Genomic DNA, 27,081 nt, shown 5'->3' with positions numbered 1-27,081 from the left:
AAGTTAAACAATATTATCGTGCAGATAAAATCATCGTTAATTCGAAACGATATTATGGTACAGATTTAACTAGCACATTGTTCACTGTTTGCTTATTGTAGCAAATTTACAGGATATTATGTCTCAATTTGCAATAATTATGGCTTAACCTTGAATCATTTAGTTAGACACTAACCTACTTTTTAATTAAGGCTGTTTTTCGCATGCTCTCTCGTCATAGGAAATGCTTTTTTGCGAATAATATGCCATTTTCATAACTGCTATGAGTTTGCAACAGTTACTCATGACAGGCCCGGATTTTGATGACATTTGCATTTTTTGTCTTTTAGAGCATTTTTTTTAGATTTATAGGGCATTTTTCTTTAAATTTTGGGGCGTATTTTGTATTTTAATGCATTTTTTAAAGTTTTTTAATTTTTTCCAATTTTTATTATTTTTCATCAATTTTCATTATTACACTGGCTTCCAAACAATGAAGAAAATCTATAGAATATTAACAGGTGAGGCAAAATCTTTTCAAATTGACAGTAAGTGAGACAGTCTTTTTCAAGTACGCACTTAAAACATCAGTAGACTTTGAAAGAAGCTTTTGCAGGAATAAAAATTTACTTTCAGACAAGAGACGCTCGTTTACATTTCAAATTATCAAAAAACATTTAATAATCCAATGTAATTCTGATATTTAGTAATATTATGAGATGCAAGTTGTTATATCCATTTAAGTTTCTATACAAAATAAAAATATTTTGGTGTCAATATATTTTCCTTTTTTTGTTATTTTAGGATATAAAACAAATTTTTCAAACTTTAATGAACGTAGAACAAGTATTGCATTGCTTTATATTTTTTAAATGACTCATAATAATTTTAAAGAGCAAAACATTTTTTTAATTCAATATTTTTACTTTATTTAAGGCATTTTTTGCGCAATTTTTGGATTTTTAAGGGCATTTTTTGCCCTTTTTAAGGGCATTTTTTGCACTTTTTAAGGGCATTAGTTGAGACTTTTTAGGTCATCAAAATCCGGGCTCTACTCATGACTATTGGGTCAAGTTAAGCCTATCTATATAGTAGAGTTTATTATGCTGTGCTTATTCTGTAAATGGCGCAAGACGTCAATATGGAAAAAAAGACTCAGTTTGGTGGAAATGAAAAGCGTTTGTGCTCCAATTTTTTAATATTCAAAAATTTACTCCAATGATGCATTCATTACCTTGACTCATAAAAATTTACAAAAACTGAGGATTAGGCAGTCATTTTGATAATTTTCATTAATGTAGCCAAATTAGCGATTTTAGAATTTAGTAAGCATATTTAAAACTCAGTTTATTAATTAAACTAAAAGGTAAATGTTATTCCTAGTAAGTGGAAGTAGTTGTGCTTTTTTCATATTATACCCATTAAACAAATAGAATTAGAAAAAAAAAATTTTTTTTAATCTTTTTAAAACGTTTCACATACACATATTATGAAATATCGCTGCAAATTCTAGTTATTATCAAAGGGAATTTTTTTAGAAATTAAATTATTTAACTCTTTTTAGAATCTCCGAATAAGAAAAACGTTGATTAGAGACAACATTTCAAGTCTGCTGAAGTTCATTAAACATCCATTTGCAAGTCATGCAATAAACGTATGTTTCATATTTCTACACCTAAGCATATTATGAGATGACTGCGCAAATTCATATAATTATCTCAGCTATTTTTTTTTCAAAGTAAATTTTTCTAGATTTTTCATTTAGTATTTTCGAATATAAAAAGTGCTGATTTAAAAAATAAAAAATATTACTTCAAATCTATCAAAATTAGTTTCATATCTATTTCCGTGTTATGCATTGAACGCGTTTTTATTGAAAAGTTTTATGAAATAATGGTGCAAATTTTAAGCAAAAGAATTTAGAAAATAAACTTCTTAATCTTATTAGAAGCCACGGAAATGAAAAGCGAGATTTGATAAAACATTACTTCAAATCTGACGAAGTTAATTTCATATCTATTTGAATGCTAAAACGCGTTTTTTAGAAAGATTTTTATCAAAAATTTTTATGAAATAATGGTGCAAATTCTAAGCAAAATGTTTTAGAAAAAAAGAACTTTAATTTGTTTTTAGAATCCTCGAATCGCTGATTTGAGAAAACATTTGAAGTCAATTTTAAATCCATTTAAATGCTATATAATGAACGCATTTTTATAATCTTCAGATCCCTTCTCGCACGAATAGCGCTGATATGCTATATAATGTTCACGCAAGCATATTAAAAGCGCTAAATCTAATAGAAAGAACATTCTTAATAATTTTTAGAATCCACGAATAGCACTGATTTGAGAAAACATTTCAAGTTAGTTAAAGTTAATTCCACATGCATTAAAATGCTATGCAATAAACGCAATGGTATTTGAAGCATGAGATAATTCTTCAAACTTCAGAAAATATCCACTCATGTAAAAAATAAATAAAACACATTTATTTTAGAAAATTATTACAGGACAAGTAAGTACAAACATGGCTACAATGAAACATAAAGGTGTAAAAAAAGAAACAAACAATTTTAAATCGATCGCATTTTTCAAAGTAGTAGAAACTTATGACCAAAGTTTTAAAATCAAATGTCTTTATTCATCCTAAATTATTGCCATTTTTTCTTATCCTTGTTTTTGTGCTTTTTGTCCTTATTCTTGTTCTTCCCATCCTTTGATTTCTTGCCTTTATCCTTGTTTTTCTCGAAAGCCTTCTTATTTTTAGACTTGTCTTTAGACTTCTTGTCCTTTCCTCGATTTCTTTTGCCTCCTTCAGAATTTTTGAGAGGTTCGAAGGAATCTTCAATTACTTTTCCTTCAACTGGATTCTTGGCTTGTTCGGCAAATAACTTTTGCTCGTTTTTCTCATCTTTTCCAACAACCTCTAAATAGAACAGAAAAATAAATAAATAAAACAACTCTCGTAAATTTATAGGTGCAATATGCGAACCTGTAAGATACCCTTTCGTAGTTGGGAGTTATTTTCCTGCAGTAACAAAGAGAATTTTCCGCTTCTTAAGTTTTAACATTAAAAATAAAACTTTTTGATTGGAATTCTACAAATAATTTTCTAACACATTGCATTTAGATTAGAAAAAAAGATTATAAAACATCAAAACGATTCATTCGAATGCATCTACCGAGCAAATAAATATAAGTTCACCCCCAAAGCGATAAAAAATAAGATTTTGTTTACAAATTAATAAAAATATAAGGATGTTCATATGTATTTAAAAAAAAAAAAAGATTTACCATTAAATATGAAGCCACTAAAAAATTACCTTTTTTTGCAGTTTTGGCAAGCCATCCGCAAGTTTGCATAAGGAATTAAAATTCATGAACGATTATAAAAATCCGTACAACAAAAGTTGTCCAGAATTTCACACAAATTTTGAATATTAAGCCATCAATATAACAGAAATGCTGCCAAAGAAAAAAAAAGAAAGAAAAAAAAGAAAAAAAAAAAAAAACAGGTAGTTCTGGGTTATTAAAAATGGGACGCTACACATTTTCATGAATGAGTAATATTTTGAACTTGGTTGGGCCCAGAAAAGGACACCCAAAGTGAATTTTAGTTTAAAATTTGGACACTCTGTAGTTAAAATAATCGAACAGGTATAAATAATAAATCCTTTGTACACAAACTTTCATCAAAGGAACTGACGTCCATGAAAATGATCCTTAGAAATCTTTTTCAAAAATGTTTTTGATTCTTTAACGCAAGAATTGCAAGCAGACGTACTTAAATCTAAAATTATGAAAAGAAATTACGAACCTGCTTGATGAGCACCGTGGTGTCCCTTCTTTTTCTTCTTATCCTTTTTCAAACTTTCTTCGTAGGCCAAATCTTGAAGGTGTAAATCTTCCGTCTGTTCTTTGCGCTTTCTCTCATCGACTGCTTTCTTGCTGGTTTCAATGTTTTCTTGTAATTGAATTTCTGGCTCAGGAATATCAACTGGTGCACTTTTAGGCTTAACCTCTTCTTTCGGCTGAAATATAATACAGATAATTAAAATTTTAAACAACTTCAAATGTAGATAAAATATTTATATTATACGCATATTTTTAGAATCGTTAAAATTAACTCTTAATAGTGATGAATGAGATCATATTTTTAATATCGTCATGCACCACGGAATACCAATATTTCTCTAGATTCTTCCACTTTAACTACATTATATTATTTCGTCTTTGGATAATATTTTTGTTACCAAAAGCAGATAAAATCATCGTTAATTCGAAACGATATTATGGTACAGATTTAACTAGCACATTGTTCACTGTTTGCTTATTGTAGCAAATTTACAGGATATTATGTCTCAATTTGCAATAATTATGGCTTAACCTTGAATCATTTAGTTAGACACTAACCTACTTTTTAATTAAGGCTGTTTTTCGCATGCTCTCTCGTCATAGGAAATGCTTTTTTGCGAATAATATGCCATTTTCATAACTGCTATGAGTTTGCAACAGTTACTCATGACAGGCCCGGATTTTGATGACATTTGCATTTTTTGTCTTTTAGAGCATTTTTTTTAGATTTATAGGGCATTTTNTATTTTATAACCGTCGTTGAACAGCCGACCCAATTTCATGGGTTTACGACTACTTACGTTCAACTCCGTAGTCTTGTCATTTTGAACCAATCCAGAAGACAAGGAAACTCCTGGATCAGTACCCCCAGAGGTATTGATTTGTTGTGGGAACATGGAGGACTTTGAGACTCGACAGATTTAACGTGCATCAGTCACCATTTACTACACGGGGAGTCTTCGGCCGGCGAGGATCGAACCCACGACCTCTTGGATATGGGCCCAGCGCCCTACCGACCAGGCTATCCCGGCCCACTTTTAACTACATTATATTATTTCAACTTTGAATAATATTTTTGTTATCAAAATGAAGTTTATCAGCACTTACAGCCCCCCCTGGTAAAATTATTAGACGCATTTCAAGATTCGATTCAAAATCTTAATTATCAGGTCATACTATAAAGCTTTATTTTTTTTACGCGGCTGAAACCGGTTTGCACTATTGTATAATATCGCATTCGATAATTACTGTTGACGATAATTATCATAAAAGAGATGGTACATATTCACGATAAGTTTCTTCTTGATATTTTCAAGAGTATCATTAAATTACTTCTTTAAATATCGTTATCGCGATATTAAAAAAAATAATCGATGGTTAAAGAACTTAGTTTAGGAGAGGAAACATAACAGCAAAATAAAAAAATTCAGTATTCTCCTGCTCCGTAATTTAAAGTTTATAAACAAATTATCGTTTAATTTAACCCTACTAAAATTTCCTATTATTATTTTCACGTAAAACTATTTATAATTAAGTAATATAAGTATAATTGGGTACTTGCAACTCGAGAAGAAGTGAAGTGATTATGCCTAATCATGTGATTTAAATCAGATTTAATTGCTGTAAGCGACGTAATGCTAGTTTTATCATTTTACTTTTAAAATTCAACAACAAATCTACTTTGAATTCCTTTTGATTTTTCTTTATATTTTTGACTAAAGGTAAAATTCTTAACTTTCTTGACTTTCAAAATTTGCTTGTCGAAAATTCAGCCATTGTAGGGGCAGAAACTTTTAATAAAATATCTGATCGACCTAAGGAAGCCTGAATTTATAATCATAGTTATAAAAATTAAGGCATAGTAAAATTTGAAACGGCATGATCGTATATATTTTTAAGGAATTTAAACAAAAGTAACGTCATTGAAATTTACACCAAACAGAGCACATATGATGTCATATTTATAGTTTCAGTTCTAAAATGAACTTTCCTCAGTGTCGAAACACAGAAAGAAAAAACACCTTTTGCACACACAGCAGAAGAAAATTACAAAAATGTGGGAGTAAGCTTGAACACGAAAATCAAGTCAGAAGAATGAGATTCTAGAACGGGTCTCTAACCATATTAGGAATTATGTTATTTTCTTTTGTTAAAAAAACTGAAAAGCATAATTCAATGTTTTAGAGTAACTTGAATTTAAATAAATTATTCAAACAGTATTAGTATGATTTGGTATTTTATTAAAAATTAGACAATATACAAATCAATTTATTGTATTGAAGTAAAATTTTAATTATTTGCACAAATTTATTTATTTTAATGTTTTACTTAGAAATTAAGGACTTAAGGAATAGTGTATTAAATATGAAATAAAAAATAGGAATTAAATAAAAAATTTAGTTGTTTTAACGTTTTTCTAGCTTAATTACTTAATTAGTAAATAAATTCCTTCAGTTTAACTGAATTGAAAAATTTAATTTAATGTTTTAAAAATTTTCAAAAAGTGGAGTTAGTATAATAAAAAAAAATTAAAGAAAAATATCTATAAAATAACTTTATATTAAAAATAGAATTCAAAAGAATAGAGCCTGAAAGTAATTATTTAAAAAAATTCAGCCAGTTAAAGCATTTCCTCTATGTATAAGCCAGCCAGTATGTATAAAAATGGTTAGTCTAAAATAAAAGTAAAAACTGACAGGATGTCACCATAATTTAACCCTGAAATCATTTTCTCATATTTTTTTTTTCAATTAACTATTTCCTCCCACAATCGTTAGGCATGATAAAGAGAAGATTATTCTAAAGCATTAGAGATAAATTATCAAGATATTTCATTCAGAATATAATAAAGTTCCTTTTTCTAAAAAAATAAACAAAGTGAAATCAAGACTGAAAGAGGGAAGAAAACAACGACTCACTTGTTCTTTTTGAGCGTTATTTTTCTTATGTTTGTGTCCATGGTGATGAGATTTTTGGAAATCTTTTGAATATTTTTTGGAACTATGGTCTTTCGTTTCAGCTTCTTCAACAATGTCGGCATTCTCTTCCAGTTGCTATAAAGAGAAGAAGAATTACATGAGCGACATTTATTATTTGCTTCAGGCAAATGTTTCTTTGGCAGACGATTATAATGATTACTTTCTTCTGACAAATGTTTATTTGTTTGGCAGACGAAGACTTTCATGTAAACGATTATGATTTTTACTTTCTTCATAAAAATTCAGATTCTGTATTTACACAGGTTATTAAACAGGTTTTTGAACTCCTAACTAAAGTTATTTTCAACTCGTAATAACATATTTTGAAATTATAATTGAGCTCCCTTTCTTATAAGTATTACGTCATTAAAAAGAATTTCGCAGTTTAATAAAGGAACTGAAATTATTATAAAATGAAATATTTTAATACTTTATGAGATATGAGTAGTTTAAAAAAAAAAAAATTCAAAGCATCTTTTTTTTTTTTTTTTTTTTTTTTTTTTTTTTTTTNTTTTTTTTTTTTTTTCTTTTTTTTTACGGGGGTGGTCAAATAAAAAAAATTTTTTTGAGTGATCTGACAGACGTTATAGTTTAAGAATTACATACTAGACTAACATTTAGAATTTTCTTCAGGTTTCGGTTTTACATGTTTACTTGTTGTTTGGCAAGACAATAATAAACTTTACTAAGACGATTAAAATTATTTTCATCAAAAATGTCAGTATTTTTATCATAACAAAGGTGGTTTTTGAATTTGTAACTGAAGTAAAATATAACTAATCCTTTTTCGTAAAAATATTTTTTCACTAAAAATAATTCCATGGTTTAATAATGAAGAAAGTGAAATTTTTTTAAAACTGCCGATACTTTATATATAATGAGAAAATTTGACTTAAAATAAAATTTCACCATTTCTTTTGTGAGGAGGGCGAATAAATCACGTAATGATTCTTAAATGACTAAAGAGACATTACAGATAACTAATTTATTTAACTAACAAAACATTAAGTTATAATAAATCTATATAATTTATCGACAACAATAAACCAATCAATACATCAAATACACATTACAAAATAATAACAAATAAAAAAAAATTAATTATGTTAGCATGCAAATTTATTTTTCTCAACTATCAATTCGTAATTTCATAAGGAAGAGCTATTTAAAATTTTAATAATCGAAATAACTAATTGTTAATAATACTTTAATGTTATTTTATAAACAATTAAAGTTTTGCAGTAATTTTTCAACTTAATTAAAAAATTCATACCCTACAGTTAAAGTGTAAAATCTAGTTGAGCTTAAGTAGCTTAAATGATTTGAAATTGAAATGCAAATACTTAAAAATGGTCTTTTTTTAAAAATAGCCATTGGGAAAAAAAACTTTTTCAAAATACTATAATTGAATATTTTACCAAGTTAAATCTACGAATAAATTCCAGTTAAAATGTATATTATTCAATCCTATCGTGATATAATACTTGATAGATAGTTTAACCTTCTACCAAAAATTTCACAATGCAGAACATCCATTAGAGGCGTTGAATTAAATTAACGAACTCGTTATCTTCTTTAACCATCTTAACAACATCACGTGACGTCTTCAACTAGCATGTTTTCGGGATACGAAGACTAATTGTTTTCTCATGCCAAAACATTAGGCATTTACCATGGCAAAACGTTAATTAGTCTCACATTACCACTTTCATAATTTTAGTTCAATTAAAAAAAGATAATGCGTCGTTCTCAATCTGAACTAAATCTTGATTAATCACAAATAAGTTTTAATGTGACTATTATACAGTCAAGGATTTAAGAGCGTCGATCAAAGCTTTTCCGACAAATCGCCAAAGAAAATAAAAAGTTACAGATTGAGTGCTTTAATTCGAAGTAAACCTTTAACATTTAATTATAAAGGGTGTCCCTAAGTTCATGGCACAGGATGGAGTGTAGAGTCCCTTTTTGCGCACTCTCAAAACTCGTTTGCCAAAAAATGGATTCAGTAAAAATTTTTTAATAATTAAATATTATTTTACTATTAAAAAAATTGTCGCAAAATGTTTAAATGGTAAGACTAACAAATTTTTACATCATTTGAAACTGTGTGATTTTAAATGAGAAAGAACAAAATTTCAACTAAATAGGTCAAATAGTTTCTGAATTATAAATTTCTAAAAAAAGTCCTATTTTTAATCTATTATTTCACAAATCCTTTGAATTTACGCGTGGCTTTTTTTCGTTTTGGCATTTTCAGCCGTTTTCATAATTAGTTTGAAGAGCGTTTATTAAAGATGAACAAAATTATAAGAGCAGGGGTCTGTCCAGACATTTTGTGAAAGGTCCGTTTTTCGTGAAATTGTGAAAAAATTACTCACATTCTTTCAACCAGGGTCCGCTTTTATGAATTTGTGCAAATAGGGTCCGTTATTGCAAAAAAAAAATTTTTTCAAGGAGTTTTTAAATTGTATAGACATACAAGATTATGCTCAACACTGTAAAATTGTAATTAAAAAAATTAAATTTTAAAAAATAAACAACAATTGCTCCTTCTAAATTAGAGATGCAACATACAAATATTTGGTATTTAGCCTATACTGCTGAACGCAGAATATTAATTTCGGACGAATAATGGAAGAATCGTCTGCCGAAGACAAAACTTAATTCGTTTACATCCATCTTTCTTGTTTTCTGCCCTGGAAAGGGTTTATTCGATTAACAAAATAATAATGAAGATAAACAAATTTGTGAAGGGTCCGATTAAAAGATAAATTATTTTGTGAAGGGTCCGTTTTTAAGTTAAAATATTTTGTGAAGGGTCCGTTTTTATGAAAAGATATTTTGTGAAGGGTCCGTTAACGGACCCAAGTTTCTTCTAAACACACCCTTGAAGAGTCATTAATGACTGTTAAAATTTTTTCCTAATAACAGTTATAAAAAAATACTAGCTGATTACTTATTAAAAAGCGTCATATCAGAATATGAAAGGGTTTTTAAAAACCACCTTGATTGATTTAAGGTGAAAGTAAGATTTTTTTTTGTTTCTAATTTTTAATCATTTTATTTTGAACTTAAAACTGCTTTTTTATGTTAAGGGGAAAATTCACCACCTGTCCTAAAAAATAAAAAAATTAAAAAAAAAAAAAACTTTACAGGGAGTCTTGTTGTCCTCCTTTGATGTCTGAACAGAACGTGAGATTATTTCTTTCTTTTTTTCCCCAGTCTTTCCTCTTTCATGCATTACTCCACTTAATTCGGCGTGATACCGACCACAGTGCTGACGTAAAATATCCTCAGCGGTAGACAGATCATGGGTTAGAGTCCTTTTGACGTCAGGCTAACCGTTGGAGGTTTTCGTGGTTTTTCTCACCATGTAACGCAAATGAGAGTTAGTTCCATCGAAAAGTCCTCTGGAGAGGCAAATTTCTCCCACTATTTGATCTAGAAGCTGCCTTGCCTTCTGAATTGGGTTTAAAATTTACAAGGCTACGAAGTTGAACATAAGTCGCTGTTAACTCAAAAATTGGCTCGGTTGTTCGACGACGGTACTCTCACTCACGCATTGAAGACAGTACCATAAAGCAGATTAACACAAAAAAAGCCTAATATTTCCTATCGCTTACGATAGGTGAAACACCCAGATAAACTATTTAAACCACATTCTGTGATTCATTTGATAAAACATAACGCTACCCCAATCTAACTCCTAAGCCCATTACCTAACGAAAAGCCTAGCTCTAATATCCAGTTAAATTTCTTTTTTTTTTACGGTTTTAAAGCCATGTTACTAGTAAATGGTTAAAAAACCATTTAGTTCATAGTCTTTCTTATACTAGTTGTAATACATGTAAAATATATTCTTTACCGTCAACTTTACGGTTCATTGAATGGACAGTCTGCTGCCGGTTATTTTACGGTCATTTTAGAATTAAAATTCTAACAGTGCAGCGTACAGTCTTAGCCAGGTTTACGCTAGCGATAGCGGTGAATTCAAGTCATTTATTAACCTCAACGAAATACCTAAACGCTTAGAACATGACAACACACCTGCAAAATAGTTACAAGTGAACCACTCTTATTTCTTTTGCAGAAGGTTTTTATTGAAAAAAAAAAAACCGGGGAGGGATAAAAGAATTTGAAGTAAGTGGCCGCTACCGATGAGGGGGGGGGGAATCGTGAGCAAGGATCGTGGGTGACTCACAGACTTGTCTAGTAACAAAGAGATTTCCCTGATCCATAAATATATAAGAAGGAAGAAAGAAAAAAATCCTTCACTTCATCACTTAGCAGTATCTCTCCGATGGACATCATTTAAACATTTCGAGAGACTCTCAGAAGATAAATGAACGTTAAGTAAAAAAGATTAGAACTGTAAGGATGAGGGAGTGTATGTAAATTGCCTTTTAGAAATTGATGGGTCGATGAATAGTAAATTAGTTTTCTTCAAGAAACTAAAAAAAAAAAAAAAACACTCTTTGTCTTACAGAATGTTTCCAGAACAACCAACAATATTTTAGCCAACAATATTAAAAATTGTTGGCCCCCTCCGATTATGATCAATTTTTGAGCCATATTCTCCTGGACAAAATCAAAATTTTCCCCAACAAAACTAAAACAGTAAAATCAGTTATTTTATTAATAATGTGACTGTCCAAATGTTCACTCAAAGCGTGCAGGGGTTGGCGATTTGCTTATTTTTGCAGACAATGGAAAAAACGGTACGAGCAATGCTTACGAAAACCATTATATCATTATTTTCAAAAATTTTTAAAATGCAAAAAAATAAAAAAATAAAATAAAATTCGAAAATGAAATAAATTTGAAAAAGAAAAAAAATTCAAAAACTTTTTTGAAATTAAAGTTAAGTTTGGAGACAGAAAATGTCGGGAAAAAATTTCTAAGCGTTTCAAAGGCCAAGAGTTTTAACCACATAGAGAAAATTCAAAAATATTTCTAAAGAATATTCTACTCATAATTCTATAAAATGAATTAAATTATAATTTTTTTTTATTTTTATGATTTAAGTTTGAGTTTAATCGTAACATACTACAGTGTAAGTTAAGGCAAAAAATAAAGAGGGCGACTTTTAAAATAAGCAGGGGTTGTCAGTAGCTTTTTTCCGTTGAAAAAGGGGTCTAATATTACTAAAAACACGCTTCTGTCAATATGAACGTAGGCAGCAAAAATATAAAACGTTTTTTAATGTAACCTACATAATTCAACAACTAAATGAGTATATCAGCCCTTTTGCGAATGAAAAAGAAAGAGCTTTGAATTGCTCTCAGATACTTTTCATGTGATACATTTTTACACCAGATTTAGATCCGGGACTCTCATGTTGTGGTCATTGTTTAGTTTCACCTGAAGTGTCCCTTTTTTTATGGGCTTCATTTTTTATTTACGAACCGCCTCTTACTTTATGAGTCATGGTCATTACATAAAAGCTTTTTTTTTTTAGTAGCTTCTGTAGCCTATTTTTATGATTTTGTAAGCAGCTTTGTTTTTCTTGCCGACTTCATTTCAGAGCCCGGTCGAAAACTAATTAGTATTTGTCTCATTCAATAAATTTTTTCAATGATATAAAAATCTTTTTTTTGCTTACATTGTCAACTTTAGCATTTTCTTAAGCAGCAGTCTTAATATTATTATTTTATTCAACTCATATTTATAATGCAATAACATTTATAATGTAAAATACAGTGAAACCCCGATTTTACGTTTTCGGTCGGACTAGCGATAAAAAACGCTCGAAGCGGAATAACGTAAAATCGGGATTACGAAAAATCTATGCATATTTTTTAAAATTGACACCTACCAGTTACATTAATGGAAAAGATTAGTAATCTTCACTTCCTCTTTGTTTTTAGCTACAATTTCATCTACAACTCGTTCAATCAATACTAACAATTTTTTGCAAATTTACTTCTTGATTTACATTTGCAAGTAAAAATTGTTTTAGAGTTTTTATGCTTTGTAGTTTTTATTGTTGTTACCCACCCCCCTATTGACAAATGGAACAGAAAGAATGCAAGAATTGCTCCATGCAGCTGAAAAGCAAGTTTTTCTTGTTCAAAAAACTAGAAAAAAGTTTGTGTGAGAGTTATAGAATAAAAAAAAAAAATAATTTGATCTGTTGGTAGAAAAACGCATCACGTTTCATAAAAGGGGTAACGCAAAATCCCGGGTTTTTTAACATTATCGGTATAGGCAATTTTCACGGATTAGCAGAAAATGACGCAAGAAGCCGGATAACGTACGAAACGGACAGCGTAAAATCGGGGTTCCACTGTATATATTTTTCAGAAAAACATTTTAATTTTTATAACAGACTTTTAACTTTTCTTGGGCAAATTTTATCCTTTATTTAGTCCTAACAAGAATCTTTTTGTAGTTGGGAGGGGGGGGACTACATAACCATGCTTAGGGCAGTTTTGACCCCCTCCCGGTTAGTAAAAATACAGTCTCTGGCCAAATTATTAGCCGCACTCTAAGATTCTATGTAAAATCTTAATTATCAGTCAATACTACACAGCTTTATTGTTTTTACGAGACTGAAACCGGTTTGTACTTGTTTACGTTCGTGTATCAATTGGTTAAATTAGACGATATATAATATAAATTTGACGATTAGATAAATTAGATGACATATTATATAAATATAGAATATTTGTTATATCAGGTATTATATTAGTTATTATATAATAATAATTAGATCAAATTATTAGACGCTCTGTACTTTTTTAATAATTACTTATTTTATAATAATTTATTATTATATCAGATATTATATTATAATAATTAGAGCAAATTAATTTTAATGTGCAAATTAATTCCCACAGTAGTTTTTTCATAATGTCATGCTTTGCACGAGTTTATATACAATACTTTTATATTTAAACATACAGGTAATGGGTCTTTATTCAGGAGATTTTTCATATACCTCCTATTTGCATTTAGTATTTTTAACGTATTGCATTACAATGTTAAGGCCTGTTTAGACGATCCAATTTCTTGGACAGAGATTGATTGATATTGATAGAAACTTGNCTCATATTTATAATGCAATAACATTTATAATGTAAAAAATATATTTTTCAGAAAAACATTTTTATGTTTATAACAGACTTTTAATTTTTCTTGGGCAAATTTTATCCTTTATTTAGTCCTAACAAGAATTTTTTGTAGTTGGGAGGGGGGGGACTACATAACCATGTTTAGGGCAATTTTGACCCCCTCCCGGTTAGTAAAAATACAGTCCCTGGCCAAATTATTAGACGCACTGTAAGATTCTATGCGAAATCTTAATTATCAGGTCATACTCTACAGCTTTATTGTTTTTACGAGTCTGAAACCGGTTTGTACTTGTTTACGTTCGTGTATCAATTTTTTAAATTAGACGATATATAATATAAATTCGACAATATATTATATAAATATAGAATATTTATTATATCAGGTACTATATTATAATAATTAGAGCAAATTAATAGACGAACTGTAGTTTTTTCAGAATGTCATGCTTTGCACGAGTTTATATACAATACTTTTATATTTAAACATACATGTAATGGGTTTTTATTCAGGAGATTTTTGATATACCTCCTTATTTGCATTTATTTTTAACGTATTGCATTACAATGTTAAAACCAATTGATACACGAACGTAAACAAGTGCAAACCGGTTTCAGTCGCGTAAAAAAAAGAAAGCTGTGCAGTATGACCTGAGTAATTAAGATTATACATAGAATCTTGAAGTGCGTCTAATAATTTGGCCAGGGACTCTAAGTAAATCACCAACCCCCTCTCCTGTGCTTGCTTTCTCAAGAAAGTGGCAATACATCCCTTGTATTTTGCTTCTTACTTTGACTTTTATTGTAGCAATCTAATTTAAGGAATTTTAGGATAAAATCCAAATAATGTTGTAAAAACGGGATGTCCTAAATCACTGTCCATATTCACCTGACTTTGGCTTTCCTATTTCGATCTTTACGAATTTATTTTTTATGGAAAGAACTTTATTCTTTAACAAAATAATAAAAATAACACTTTTTTGCAAAAAAACATGACAAGTTCTGATAGAATTTTCAACATGCTTGAATAATTATGGAATAGAAAATGCATATAGAATCGAGTGGAACTTACATAATTTAATAAGTAAATAACAAAATTCAAATGTACAGAGAACAAAAAAAATCTTCTTGAATAACTTTGATTTTAATTAGTGGATTTTCTCGAACTAAGTGTCAATCTTAATGGTTCAAAAGCACATTTGCTAGTTAATTAGTACAGTCGGTATTTTAAGTTATGAAATCAGACATAAAAACGCACTTTCTTTTAACAGACACACCTTTTTTCCCACTACTGATTTGACTATAGGGAGCCGTGGTGGTTCAGAGGATAGAGCGTTCGCCTTTCAAAAAGGTGACTCAGGTTCGAATCCCAGTGATGGTCGGTTGATAATATTTCTGCCCCCGACTCGCACCGATCAGAGCGCTGACGTAAAATATCCTCAGTGGTAGACTGACCATGGGTTGTAATCCCCTAGCGATCGGACTAAACGTGGGAGTTTTTCGTAATTTTCCTCTGGGAAGTATAACACAAATACGAGTTCGTCCGGTCAAAAAGTCAACAAAGACTAGTTTGTTCCGATGGTTGATCCAGGAGTTCCCTTGTCTTCTGAGTTGAGTTTAAAATTAAAAGGCCTACGGAGTTGAATATTGATAGTCATAAACTCAGAATTGGCCGGCTTAAGACCGTTTATGAAATATAAAATAAAAGAAGATATCAAAATATGGGGGTAGGTGCAAGAAATCGAGTTAAGTGATTGGTCAAAAGTGTTGGTACTTTAATGTTAATTTCACTTTTTATGAATTACACCATATATCGGAAACTGCTTAAGCGAATCCAAAACTTTTTGCACATAATTATAAAATCCATTTTTCAAAAATAATTCAATGTAAAAATTAATTTCTGACGTAAAATTAATTCTATTATTTTCTTAAATTTTATTTCAAAATAGCGTAAAATTTTTTGAACTGTAAATTAAGCAAATTTTTACACAATTTTAAACTATGCAACTTTAAATGTCAAAAATCTGAATTTTGAACGGAATTTAGCAGGAACAGTATTTGAGCTTAGACGATAATTTTAACACGAATAGGGGCAAACGTTAAATTAAGATGAAGAAATCAAAATGCAAAATGAAGAACGCAGCATACTCAGCACTCTTTGTTCTCCGAGCCAGTTCGTTAGACCTACCTGACGCGTCAAAAATTTATAAAATACCCTTTCCTTCATCTCTGCTTGGAGCCGCCATTTTCAAGCTAAAAGTATAATTTCGACTCTATATTAAGTTTTCTTTCCTTTTTCTTTACTATGAGCATCCCGTAGGTACAAACATTATAATACTTTTATAGAGAATTTTTTGCAAATGGTATCATATAGCACGAAATTTATTTAATAAGTCTATACATGTCAAAATTAATTAGGTCCTTTCGTAATTGCATTCAATCAGAAGGAACTCAAGACAGTTATGCATAATCATGAATGCTAATTTAAAAAAGGCCATTTTCATTAAACCCATTTCAATTATTAATATCACGCCAGTTTTATTCGTATACAAGGGCATCGTCTTAAGAGGGTGTGAGATTATGTATGACGTTCAGTTAACTATAACTTCACTTTAAAGATGAATTGCTGTCTGTTCCTTTTGACAGAGATTTTAAATCATCCTTTGAAAACCGAATCCGCAAATGAAAGACTAATGCTATTTTCAAGTGGTCTTAATGTTTGGTTTAAAAATAGCGCCTTTAAAGAGAATATTCGAAACATTTAGATTCTAATGTATTCTATTTGCTACAACAATTTTTTAAATTTAATATTTGACTTCAGATATTTTTAACAGATGACTTCTTGCAAATAAATAATCAATACAAAGCTCAGCTATCTTATAATACGTGACACTTCATCATCTAGTCAACTGACGATTTTTTTTTGTTTTTTTCTTTGTTCGATTGGCTTTTTTTCGATCATCCTAAGAGTTTTTTCACAAAGCGTATCCCTTTCCTTTTTTAAGTTTTTTTTCATTAAAAAAAGAAACAATTGCTTACATATATTATTATAATCATTTGATAGAGAAGTCAGTTTACTGCTTTTAAAAATTTTAGAAAAAAGAAATAAAAATCTGCCAAATATATAATAAAATAAGTTATAATGTTTTTGTTCTGATCTGTACTTTTTTCGTGTTTTAACCATTTAATGCAGATGGGACACCGGTTCCCCTTTTAAATATACATTGCTTTCTGACGCTTAAATTACAAGCAAAAGTATATTTTGGTATTTTTAATTGTACAAAACAATCTAACTGTTAGTAAAAAAAAAAAATTATTAGATTATCGGAATTATATTTGTACTAAAACATAAAATCAAAAAAAGTAGTATGAAAAAAGTTTTTTACACATTCAAAAATTTATCAATTGATTTTGAAAATTAAAGAAATTTCAATAATGAATAACTGTTTCTCTTGGATCTAAATAAATGCAAATATGTACAAATTTAAAAAATTATATTTTAGAAGTGAGCCATGTATGGAAGATATTACTTTTAACGTAGAAAAAGACAACCCGGTGTTTCATAATGTATTTCATAATCATGTATAATTAAAATACTGAAATAATACAATAAATTATTTTCTTAAAGATAAACTACAACCTTTCATAGGATCTCAATTACGAATTAACAATTTTAATTCGGATTTAAACCCAACTGTTATCTTTTTTCAATTAAAAATTATTAGACAGTTTTTTTTATTTTTTATATCTCAAATTAAAACTTCAATGTTAATAAATTGGTTAAACAAATTTGATTGAATCGGCAGGGCAAATTAAAATAAATACATAAAAATTAGAAATTCACAATTCATCTTACGTGAACTATAAATGTGAGCAAAGAAATCGTCACGGATACATCAGAACAAATGATGTATTCAAGAACATATCAGAACAAAGATAAGTATTATCTAAAGAAAGGTTGCATTACTTTTAAACAATAAAATTCGTTAGTAATGTTTATCAATGATAGTTTTTTTTTTTTTTTTTATAAAATCCTCTACCATTAAGGAAAGAAATTAAGAGACGCTTTTTTACGAACCATCTGGCATTAAATAATTCATATGTTTTCACTTAACTCACTTTTTTATCCCATCTTTATGAATGGGAAAAACGAAGGAAATGAAAAACAGCCTTCCGAATCAGGTTGTAAAAAATTAACTAACAATTATAACTGTTGACCAAAAGTAATTTACTTGTATCGACAAATCCGAGAAAAATGATTGCTATTTTAATGAGTCTCAGTTAATGAAAGGAATAACTTAAAATGTATGTTTGATTTTAATGATAATGAAGTGTAAGCGTGCCGAACAATGAGTAATACAATAACCGAATTGGATTTTGAAATTCAGAATGTTCAACAAGCACACAAAAATGATTTTTAAAAAAAAGTTTTCGAAAGAACTTTTTTTTTTGTGTTCGACAACTTGAATTTCAAAATACAATGCAATGCATGCTTACTTTAATGGTTTTAAAAATGTAAGCATAAGAATAAAAAATTGTATTTTGATATTCAGGATGTTAAACAAACACACACAAATAATTAAAAAAAATCGTTTTTTTCTTGTTTTTATTATTATTACTTTGAAAAAGATATGGCTTACATTTTTTCTACCCTGATATTTACTAATTTAAAGTCTTAAAGAAACACTTGATTTTTTTTTGTGTTTACCAACCAGAATTTCGAAATACAATACAATATACAGTAATTTAATTATAGGTTTACTTTCATGAATTTAAAATGTAATCATACGAATAAATAAATAGCATAATATATTCAGGATGCTGAACACAAAAAATTATTAAAATTAACAAAACAACCGTTTTATTCTTCTTCTTATTATTATTATCATTAAAAAAACTGACCTCCTTTTCCCAACCCTTACACTTGCGAATTTGATTAACGAACGGCCATACCAACACATTTTTGAAATATTTCATAAGAAAGTCAACAAACCATCGAAATTATAAAGAAATAAATGCTGCGAAATTAATAAAAAACAATATTTTTAAAACTATTTGAAAACCGCGCTTCATACATAGGTGGAACGTGTTCTTGAAAAGTGATTGACCTTCACATTCTTTTGCCCGCCTACAAAAAATTCAGACACAAGAAAGTTCAGCGAGGAGAGCCGTACAAGAAAGTGGTCAAAAGATCACCCGTTTTATCCCAGACAGGAAAATCAATTACAACTAAAACCAAGAATGGAGAAAAAAATTTAATAAATAAATAAATGTTTGAATTGAGTACAGTCTGAGGTAACTTATGATTAAGAATATCATTAAGTTTATAATTATAATTCATCTGATTCTACAGCTAAAATAAACAGTTAAAAAGAAGTAAAAAAAAAATCATTCGAATGTTCTATTTTAAAATTGGCCTTCATAAACCGGTTTCCTGGGAAACAGTAGAATAAAGAATATGAAGTAACGATGCTTAAAAGAATTTTAATTTATTCTACTCTAAAGTAGAAGGTATGTTGTAAAATGCTTGAGATTAATTTAGCGTTAATTTTAAAATACGAATAATTATTTCAAAAATAAACACCGTCACCCTTATAAACTTTGGAAACATAAAAACACTGAAAACTATAGAAAGTCATAAAATAATCGATTAGAAATACAGATCATCATGAATTATTTCAAAATACACTTTCTAAAATATTCGAAAAAAGATTTATTTATTAAAATTATTCCAAATCAAATTTTATGAACAGAAAAAAAAAAGGAATACAAATAAGCTGCTTAAGTAGAGATGGTGTGTTACATGCGGTGAATGATAAAATATTGCCATTAAATAAAATTGTTTATTCAACATTTCAAATGAACATTTAAAAAATAAATCCATTCGCTCAAAATCAATAGCTGTTTTCACAGCAATTATTGTTTGCAACAATTGTGAAACGAGAGGTTACAGATATGTTGCCAACACCAACTAGACTAATTAAGCTACTGAAAGCGAAATCCGACCTGAAAAGCGGACGATTTCTCTTACTTCAAGGCTTATCGCTACTAATGGGGAGAAACACATAATATCGGGGTCAAGAGTCACAGGGGTATTTCTGCGGGATATTTAATTAGTATTCGCTTGACTGTGAATTTTAATTAGCCCTGAAACGGAAAGGCAATCTATCCGGTGATTAAAAGATCACGAAAACCTGAAAGCACCTATTTATGGAACATCCGCTCGCTCTCATCATGTATAGAAACAGAAATGAAAAAAAAAAAAAAAAAAAAAAAAAAAAAAAAAAAAGAAGAAGAAAAAATTACCACGCATTACAACTATGATTTCGTATGAATACTCAAAACTAGTTACAGTTATGTAATTCAGTGTTTTTTTTAATTAGTTTTGGAGCAGCAATTTTGCAGTTGCTTTGAAGTTGTTTGAAGCACTAATTTTATTCCACTTGGAATTCCTTTAGTTTTAATGCAGGGCAAAAAGTTATTAATTAGTTGAGCCTAACTAAAATTATTAATTTTCGTACTCATGAAACAAATCCAAGGAACAGTTAGGGTGGAAGGGAGAAGTAAGGTGCAGTTGGATATCGATCACAGGACTGATAAATTGAAAATATTTTATGGTTTTTCCAATGCGAAAAAAATAAATAAATAAAAGATTCAAAAACAGAAATTAAACTATTCCAAAATATATCGTTTCATTTTTGATACATATCTCACAGAGACAATTAAACTTGATACATAAAAACAAAATTTAATATTCTAAGAAATAGAAATTGTGAACAGACATTCATGCATAGCTGCCAACATGGATAGGTAAAAATCCAATAGATTTTACGAAATAATATAAATTTCATGATAATTGTTGCATAATGTACTTCACACATAGGGAATTTTACGGATTTTTATAGTCATCAAAATAAAAAAAAGTGCAATACTTTCCGGTTATGATTGACATTAAACATACTTGAAATGTTATGCATTATGTTTACTCATAATTTCGAATGTTAATAAGCATTTAATTCACCATAAGATAACATAGTAAAAATAAGATAGTATATAATATAGTAAAAAAATATATTTTTAAAATTAATTTAAAATGAGAGTTCTGAACTGATTTCTATAATAAGAATAGCTAAAATAGATCCTATTAGTAATATTTATTTAAATATTCAAGCAAACAAGTAATAATCTGTTCAGAAATTCTATTTTAATAGGCACTGATTTTTTTGTTAGGAAACTCACTCTTAGGGAATTTTCTAAAACGTACAAAAACCCGGAGAATTTTAATTTAACTTGTAGACCAGGAGAAACTGGCGAAATCCAGCAGTCTACTGGAAAATCTAGCAGAGTTGGCAGCTATGTTTATGATTTATGAATAAATTGGTAGAAAACATTAATTATTTTTGATGCCGCAGATATTTCGAACCTATTTAGAAAACTTTTTCAATTGAAACGAAGTATTCACGTATTTGACGTAACTTTTTAGGGTGAAATAGTTAAAAATTTTTTTATTGTGTTTATTAAATTTCTCGTGGTGTTTTTAATTACTTTGTTTAAAGAAATAAACTTTAAAAGTAAAATCATCAACGAACATTAATATATTTTGAAAAAATATTTCTTTCTTTCTCACTCATAAACATTTATGTAAGGAATTAATTTAATGAAAATTAGCGAAACAGAATCTAATTTATTTCTTTTTAACTATATTATATCTTTATGAACTTAAAATTTAATTTCTCCATGCACCATCAATATTTTATACAGCAATGAGATTAAAATTAAAGCTTAGCCTCGCATAAAAGGCGATGAAACAGTAAATCTTTTATTTTCTTTGGCAAAAAAGCTTTGAAAAATACTTTTAAGTAAAAACATTTAGTTAAAAATAAATTTATCACATCATTTCAAAATGCTTTCAATATTTTTTATAATGCCAAACATCAGATTTATTATTGTTAAATTCAGTAGAGTATATTTATTAATGAATTACAGCATTTTTATGCTTTTCTTTATTTTTCTTCAAAATTCGCTCTTATATAATCTTCAATTTTTTACAGTTACTAATTTGTTTTATTAGTACCTAAAATTTGAAATAAAATATGAACGATAATTTCATTAATATTATTTATATTGAATCTTATAACTCTAATTATCATCTTTTACAAAAATTTCGAGCAGTTTTTGAGCTATTTTTCTTCTTTCCAATGAGTAGTTCATATTATTTAGATTACTTTTTTTTTCGTTCCAAGTACAAAATCCAATTACTACGTATAGGTAATTTCTAATATTCATTGAATGAAAATATTATTTGATACATAAATAAATATAATGTATAATTAATACATAATTCACAGATTGAAAATTCAAACATCATTTTATAAAAAAGAAGCATTAATTTTCATTCTAATATATTATCTTGTTTATAATAACTAAAATTAATAACTAAATAGCATTTCTGAGAAATTATAATTGGTTAGTATTAACTACACAACGAACTGCAGAGACAATGTTTAAAACAAGCATAAGTAGTTAAATAATAGATGTCGCCAATTAAGAGAGAAAAAGTTTCCCCTCTTTACGAAGAAAAACACTTCGAATTACAAGTATAATTGGTTATTTTTCTTATCGAAGTCGTCAACTGTTTCCGGCCACTTTCAGAAAGTGAAAAACTCTGAGACGGTACACAGATTTCCGACTGAAATACCCCTATACTCATGTGCTTTTACAGATGTTGGGAATTAGAGCAGAACGGAACACATATTTCACGCAATAAAACTCGTACTACTGACCAGATGGTCTGTGTTGTTGATAGAAAATGAAAGCAGTTTAAGGCGTGCGGTACCTTTTTACAAGCTGCTGTTTTGATTTATCGCCAATTATTTTGGAATGCTACTTTCTTTCGACTTCTAAACCTATTTTTTGTTTCGAAACATAAGATTGTGTGATCGTTCCCTTTGTTACGATGCTAAAGTATATACAATGCAATATACACTATACATGAAAGGAAAAAAAAAAAGAATAGAAGATATTCTTCTAATGTTGAAGTATTAATTAGCTTTACATTTTTAAGGAAATATATTTAAAAACATATAAAATTTTATAAAAAAATTGCAGTAAAATTCTGTACTTTAAATAAGTTTTGTTTAAGAATAACTTTTAAAAATCAATGATAAAATTGATAATTCAAAAAGAATCAAGAAAAAGAGAAAAAAAAAAAAACGAATTGAAAATTGTTTGCTCAAAAATCGTCATTTTTAAAAACCAAGCAAGACATCTTTTAAAATGGGGCATATAAAAAATTTATATGCTTGCAATATGACAGAAATTCGAAAATTTATTTAAAAATATTTATCATTGAAAAAGTGAAATTGAAGTTTGTTTATGTTAAAAAAATCAGCAAAACATAACAGCAATGCGTTATTAAAATGCATGTAAAATATGAAAGATTCTTTTAAAAAATGCTTTTCAAAATATCCCCCCCCCCAAATATAAGAGAAAGAATGTGATTTTAAAATAACATAGAGCAATATTAGATTAATAACAGGTTTTTAATACCACAGAACGGTTTTAATAAACAACCTGCAAGTTCAACTCTAAATCTCAGGAAATAACGAATTTCAAAAAAGCAAACGATATTTTTCGTTTTTTCCCATAATTTATTTTAGAATTTAAATAAAAAAGGTGGCAGACAATTCAACTCGGATACACACATTAAACATAATGTAAGAAATCGCATTACGTTATTCTGAAAAATAATATTACAAACATAATAATTATTTCTTCAAATCAATCATGATGCGATGCCAAAACCTATGACGTACAAGTTTGTTTGGTTATTCTAACTATATTAAGGAAAGTCAACATTATCTCCATATCGAAAACAAACATTAGCTAAGGTAAGTATCACCATTCAATGATATGAACACGAAGGTCAACTACTTGTTTTTGAATAAACTTATCTCTTATTGTTCTAAGATTATAAGTCAAAATCACGCCATTTCTGAGAAATTGAAGAATGAATGTCGAGTGTTTTCGCCACAACCTCTTGATTTATTCAAGTATAATATAAATAAATTACAGCATAACATATATTCTCTTCTTTTTATGAGACAGGATTATTTGATTAAAATTAAACTACAAAAAACAACTAATTCTCAAAAACCGGGATGAAACGGAAATGCTTCATCCCAGATAATGAAGTATATACAAATTTCGATTAAAAAAAAATTAATGCTATATTTAAATTAACGATTACTATTTTTAGCTTTTGTAGAAAAACAATACAAAAAAAGGTAGTTTGATTCACTGTTTTGCGAACGATGAAATTATGAATGTCTGCTTTTATTTTTCATTCACTAGGTATTCAGCGAATTTTACTGCGCTAATTTCTCAGTAACATTTTTAAGCAGGTGTGCTATCACATTCCATGATTGCAACTTTTTTTTTTTTAGGTCATCTCGGATAATCCGTTTAATTGATGAGAGACGGCTGTATTAAAGAATCATGTTGGAGATAAAAACAGAATTAGAATTATCAAGCGTGATTCGCAAAACATTTTCTATAAGTTTTAGATAAATGTTTTTTACATAACTCAAAATAATTCTTATTCAATTCTGATTTTTTTTTTTTNTTTTTTTTTTTTTTTTTTTTTTTTTTTTTTTTTTTTTTTTTTTTACATTATCGCAAAAATTAAGGCATAAATGAACTTTTTCGAATATCAAACTTCAAATCCATTTTGAAGGAAATCTTTCGACAACCATATTCTTAAATTAATCGTAATTTATTAATTTAAAAATTTATCATAGCAAACAATAGATTTCTGACAGATTATGCCTACATTTGCAATTAAGTTATTTTAAGAATATATTTCTGTTTGCTATAAATTCATGTAAGAATTTTAATTTTAGAATTTCTCTCTTGTAAGTAGTTTTCAAAAATAGTGCTCTAAAAATCTTTATAAAGCCTTTACTTTATTTGAAAATCTTTTCTTTATAATATAAAATTTAGTAGCAAAAATGGAATATTGTTTGATAAATAATGACTTTATTGTTTACTTCAATTGCAAACTATATCACACATAAAAAGGTTTATGTATTCTTTCCTAAGAAGATTCTAAATCGTAAGGAATATCAGAAGTATATATATAGATATATATATAAGGATGATGTTTAAATTGAATGAGGTATACAAGAAAATGTAAGCAATATTTTTCTTTTCATGTAAAAAACGCATATATGTAGGAAAAATGCACGTGAAAAAAACATTTTTTTATCTATTTCTGCATTTAGCAACATTTAAAAAGCGTGTGAAAATTCTGTCTATTAGAATAACCAACGGTAATGAGGAAAGATTTTACAATTTATTCATCACTATTTTCTTCCATCTCCTACATAATTAAAAATTATACAGAAAACAGCGATTCATACTTAATACACTTACAAAAATACAATTTCATTTCCCTCAGCATTAGCCAACAAAAAATAATAAATAAATGAATTCCATCGAATATATTCTTCAGCATCATGCAGATCAATAAAGAGAAGATCAAAATCTCACCTTTTTGGCTGACACAGCTAGGAGGACGACGCCAAGGATGGACAAAACCAGTAGGAGCCTCATGCTTGGTTTCTCTCTGTTTTCACACGTCTGCCGACCCAAGAATTTTTCTCACAGATGGTAAACTGTCACTTGTGGAGATTGAAATAGGAGAATAAAATTGAAGTGGTCATGGAGATAAAGAGAGTGAAGCGGGAACTCCCTTTCGAAAAGGAAATGACGCCAAGTACGTCACAGAGATCCGGGGATTTGCCATTGGCTCAGGCTACCTGTTGAACAGCACGCCACCGCTATCAGACCATCCACCCCCCTCTTGGCTCCAATGATTTCGAGGAACGTTTCAAAAGGGACTGTTCATTCATAGAAAAAATGACATGAGCTTGAACTTACAAATAGGACATTTTTTCCGTTGCATTTAATACATATTTTCGTTCGAAAGGTAGTGTTCGAAATTATTATTCAATTCGGAGGGTGCAGGGAGGAAGGACGCAGGAAAACGATCGTATAAATGCTGGGTGTACTGCATTATTTGTATCGTTTTCATACCATGTAAATTAACTTTCTTCTGTGGTATTATTTATTATTATACGTGCTATAGTGTCATAACTAAGTGGAATACTGCTAGAGTTCTTTTTATTTCAGAACTTAATATACAACTCACTAAACAGAAAAGAAAGAAATCTAATTCTCTACGTTAAACAAACTATTTATAAAAAAAAAAATTATTTAAAAAGAAATCATGGATTGTGCCTAGCTGGAGCAGAATTTCGAGCTACAGTTCGAATCATTTTATTTTTTTTTAAGTATGCTCTCAGCTCCATTTTAATAAAATTTATAATACCGAATTATAATAATTATTAATTTAATTACGTCGCATTGCATTGCACAGTCACTGTAGTCATAAATTTTAACTGTTTCAAAAGCCTCAGTTAGATACAAATAGGAATGAAGATATTTAAAAGCCTTTTTCCCAGGTTTGTGATCAAGTTTATTGTAATGCAATTTTTTAAATAACGGAAATTATTTTTCTAGCTTCACGCCCACTCACATTCCTGTAGCTCTCAAATCACTTATATCTTTTAAATTCTTACAGCAGTTTTTCTTGAAAAATTCTTTTGAAAATTCTTACAACGTTTCTCTGGTCTTACAGTTAATCGCCCCATTTTAAATTAAAATTTCAAAAATCATGCGAACAATTATAAATTTATTATTAAATAGTAAGATACTATTGGTGTACCATATTATTATTAAATCAATATTAGAAAAAACCTTTTGATTAATTTGATATTAATTGCTAAAAATCTTAATGTGGCTACTATATAAGTGATATTTATTCATTTCTACTATTCTTGATCAAAATTCAGTAAGATCTTTTTTAATAAGTTATTAATTTTTTTTTCATAACAAATAAAGGATTTTTTCATAAGTACTGTTTGGATGAAATAAAATGGTACACTTTTTAAATTATTGTTCTTAATTATCCTTAAAATGAAAGCATTAAATGAAGAAAAAAAAGTTTTTTTTTTGTTGTTGCGTGCAAACCATTTATACGCATTTAATTAAACCAGAGGTAAGGTCTTATAAAACACGGTGTATTAAAATTTGAGCCTGTTACTTTTGGGAATGCAATGTACCTTATTATTAAACATG

The 27,081-nt window shown here is 28.5% G+C and overlaps 1 protein-coding gene across 1 annotated transcript; it reads right to left on the bottom strand.

The window, feature by feature from the left end:
* Window positions 1–2,445: 2,445 nt before the first annotated feature.
* On the bottom strand, window positions 2,446–25,783 carry LOC107457317 (putative uncharacterized protein DDB_G0292636). Its single transcript, XM_016075457.4, has 4 exons — window positions 25,432–25,783; window positions 6,752–6,886; window positions 3,796–4,009; window positions 2,446–2,904 (listed from the first exon to the last, which is right to left on the bottom strand). Exons 1-4 carry the CDS (start codon window positions 25,492–25,494, stop codon window positions 2,630–2,632), a joined length of 687 nt encoding a protein of 228 aa, XP_015930943.1. The 5' UTR covers window positions 25,495–25,783; the 3' UTR covers window positions 2,446–2,629.
* Between the last annotated feature and the right edge of the window lie 1,298 nt (window positions 25,784–27,081).

This window comes from Parasteatoda tepidariorum, chromosome 1 (genome assembly GCF_043381705.1).
Source record: "Parasteatoda tepidariorum isolate YZ-2023 chromosome 1, CAS_Ptep_4.0, whole genome shotgun sequence".
Classification (NCBI taxonomy): Eukaryota; Metazoa; Arthropoda; class Arachnida; order Araneae; family Theridiidae; genus Parasteatoda; species Parasteatoda tepidariorum.
Note: the sequence above shows the minus strand (reverse complement) of the source record. Positions and strands in the feature narration are given on the sequence as shown.

Bases quoted from the DNA above. Each gene is read 5' to 3' on its own strand.
- LOC107457317 (XM_016075457.4), bottom strand. From the start codon at position 25,494: ATGAGGCTCCTACTGGTTTTGTCCATCCTTGGCGTCGTCCTCCTAGCT. The intron at 6,887-25,431 runs GTGAGATTTTGA...TTCTCTTTATAG, and splicing joins TAGCTGTGTCAGCCAAAAAG to CAACTGGAAGAGAATGCCGA. The intron at 2,905-3,795 runs GTTCGTAATTTC...TGTTCTATTTAG, and splicing joins CCACGGTGCTCATCAAGCAG to AGGTTGTTGGAAAAGATGAG.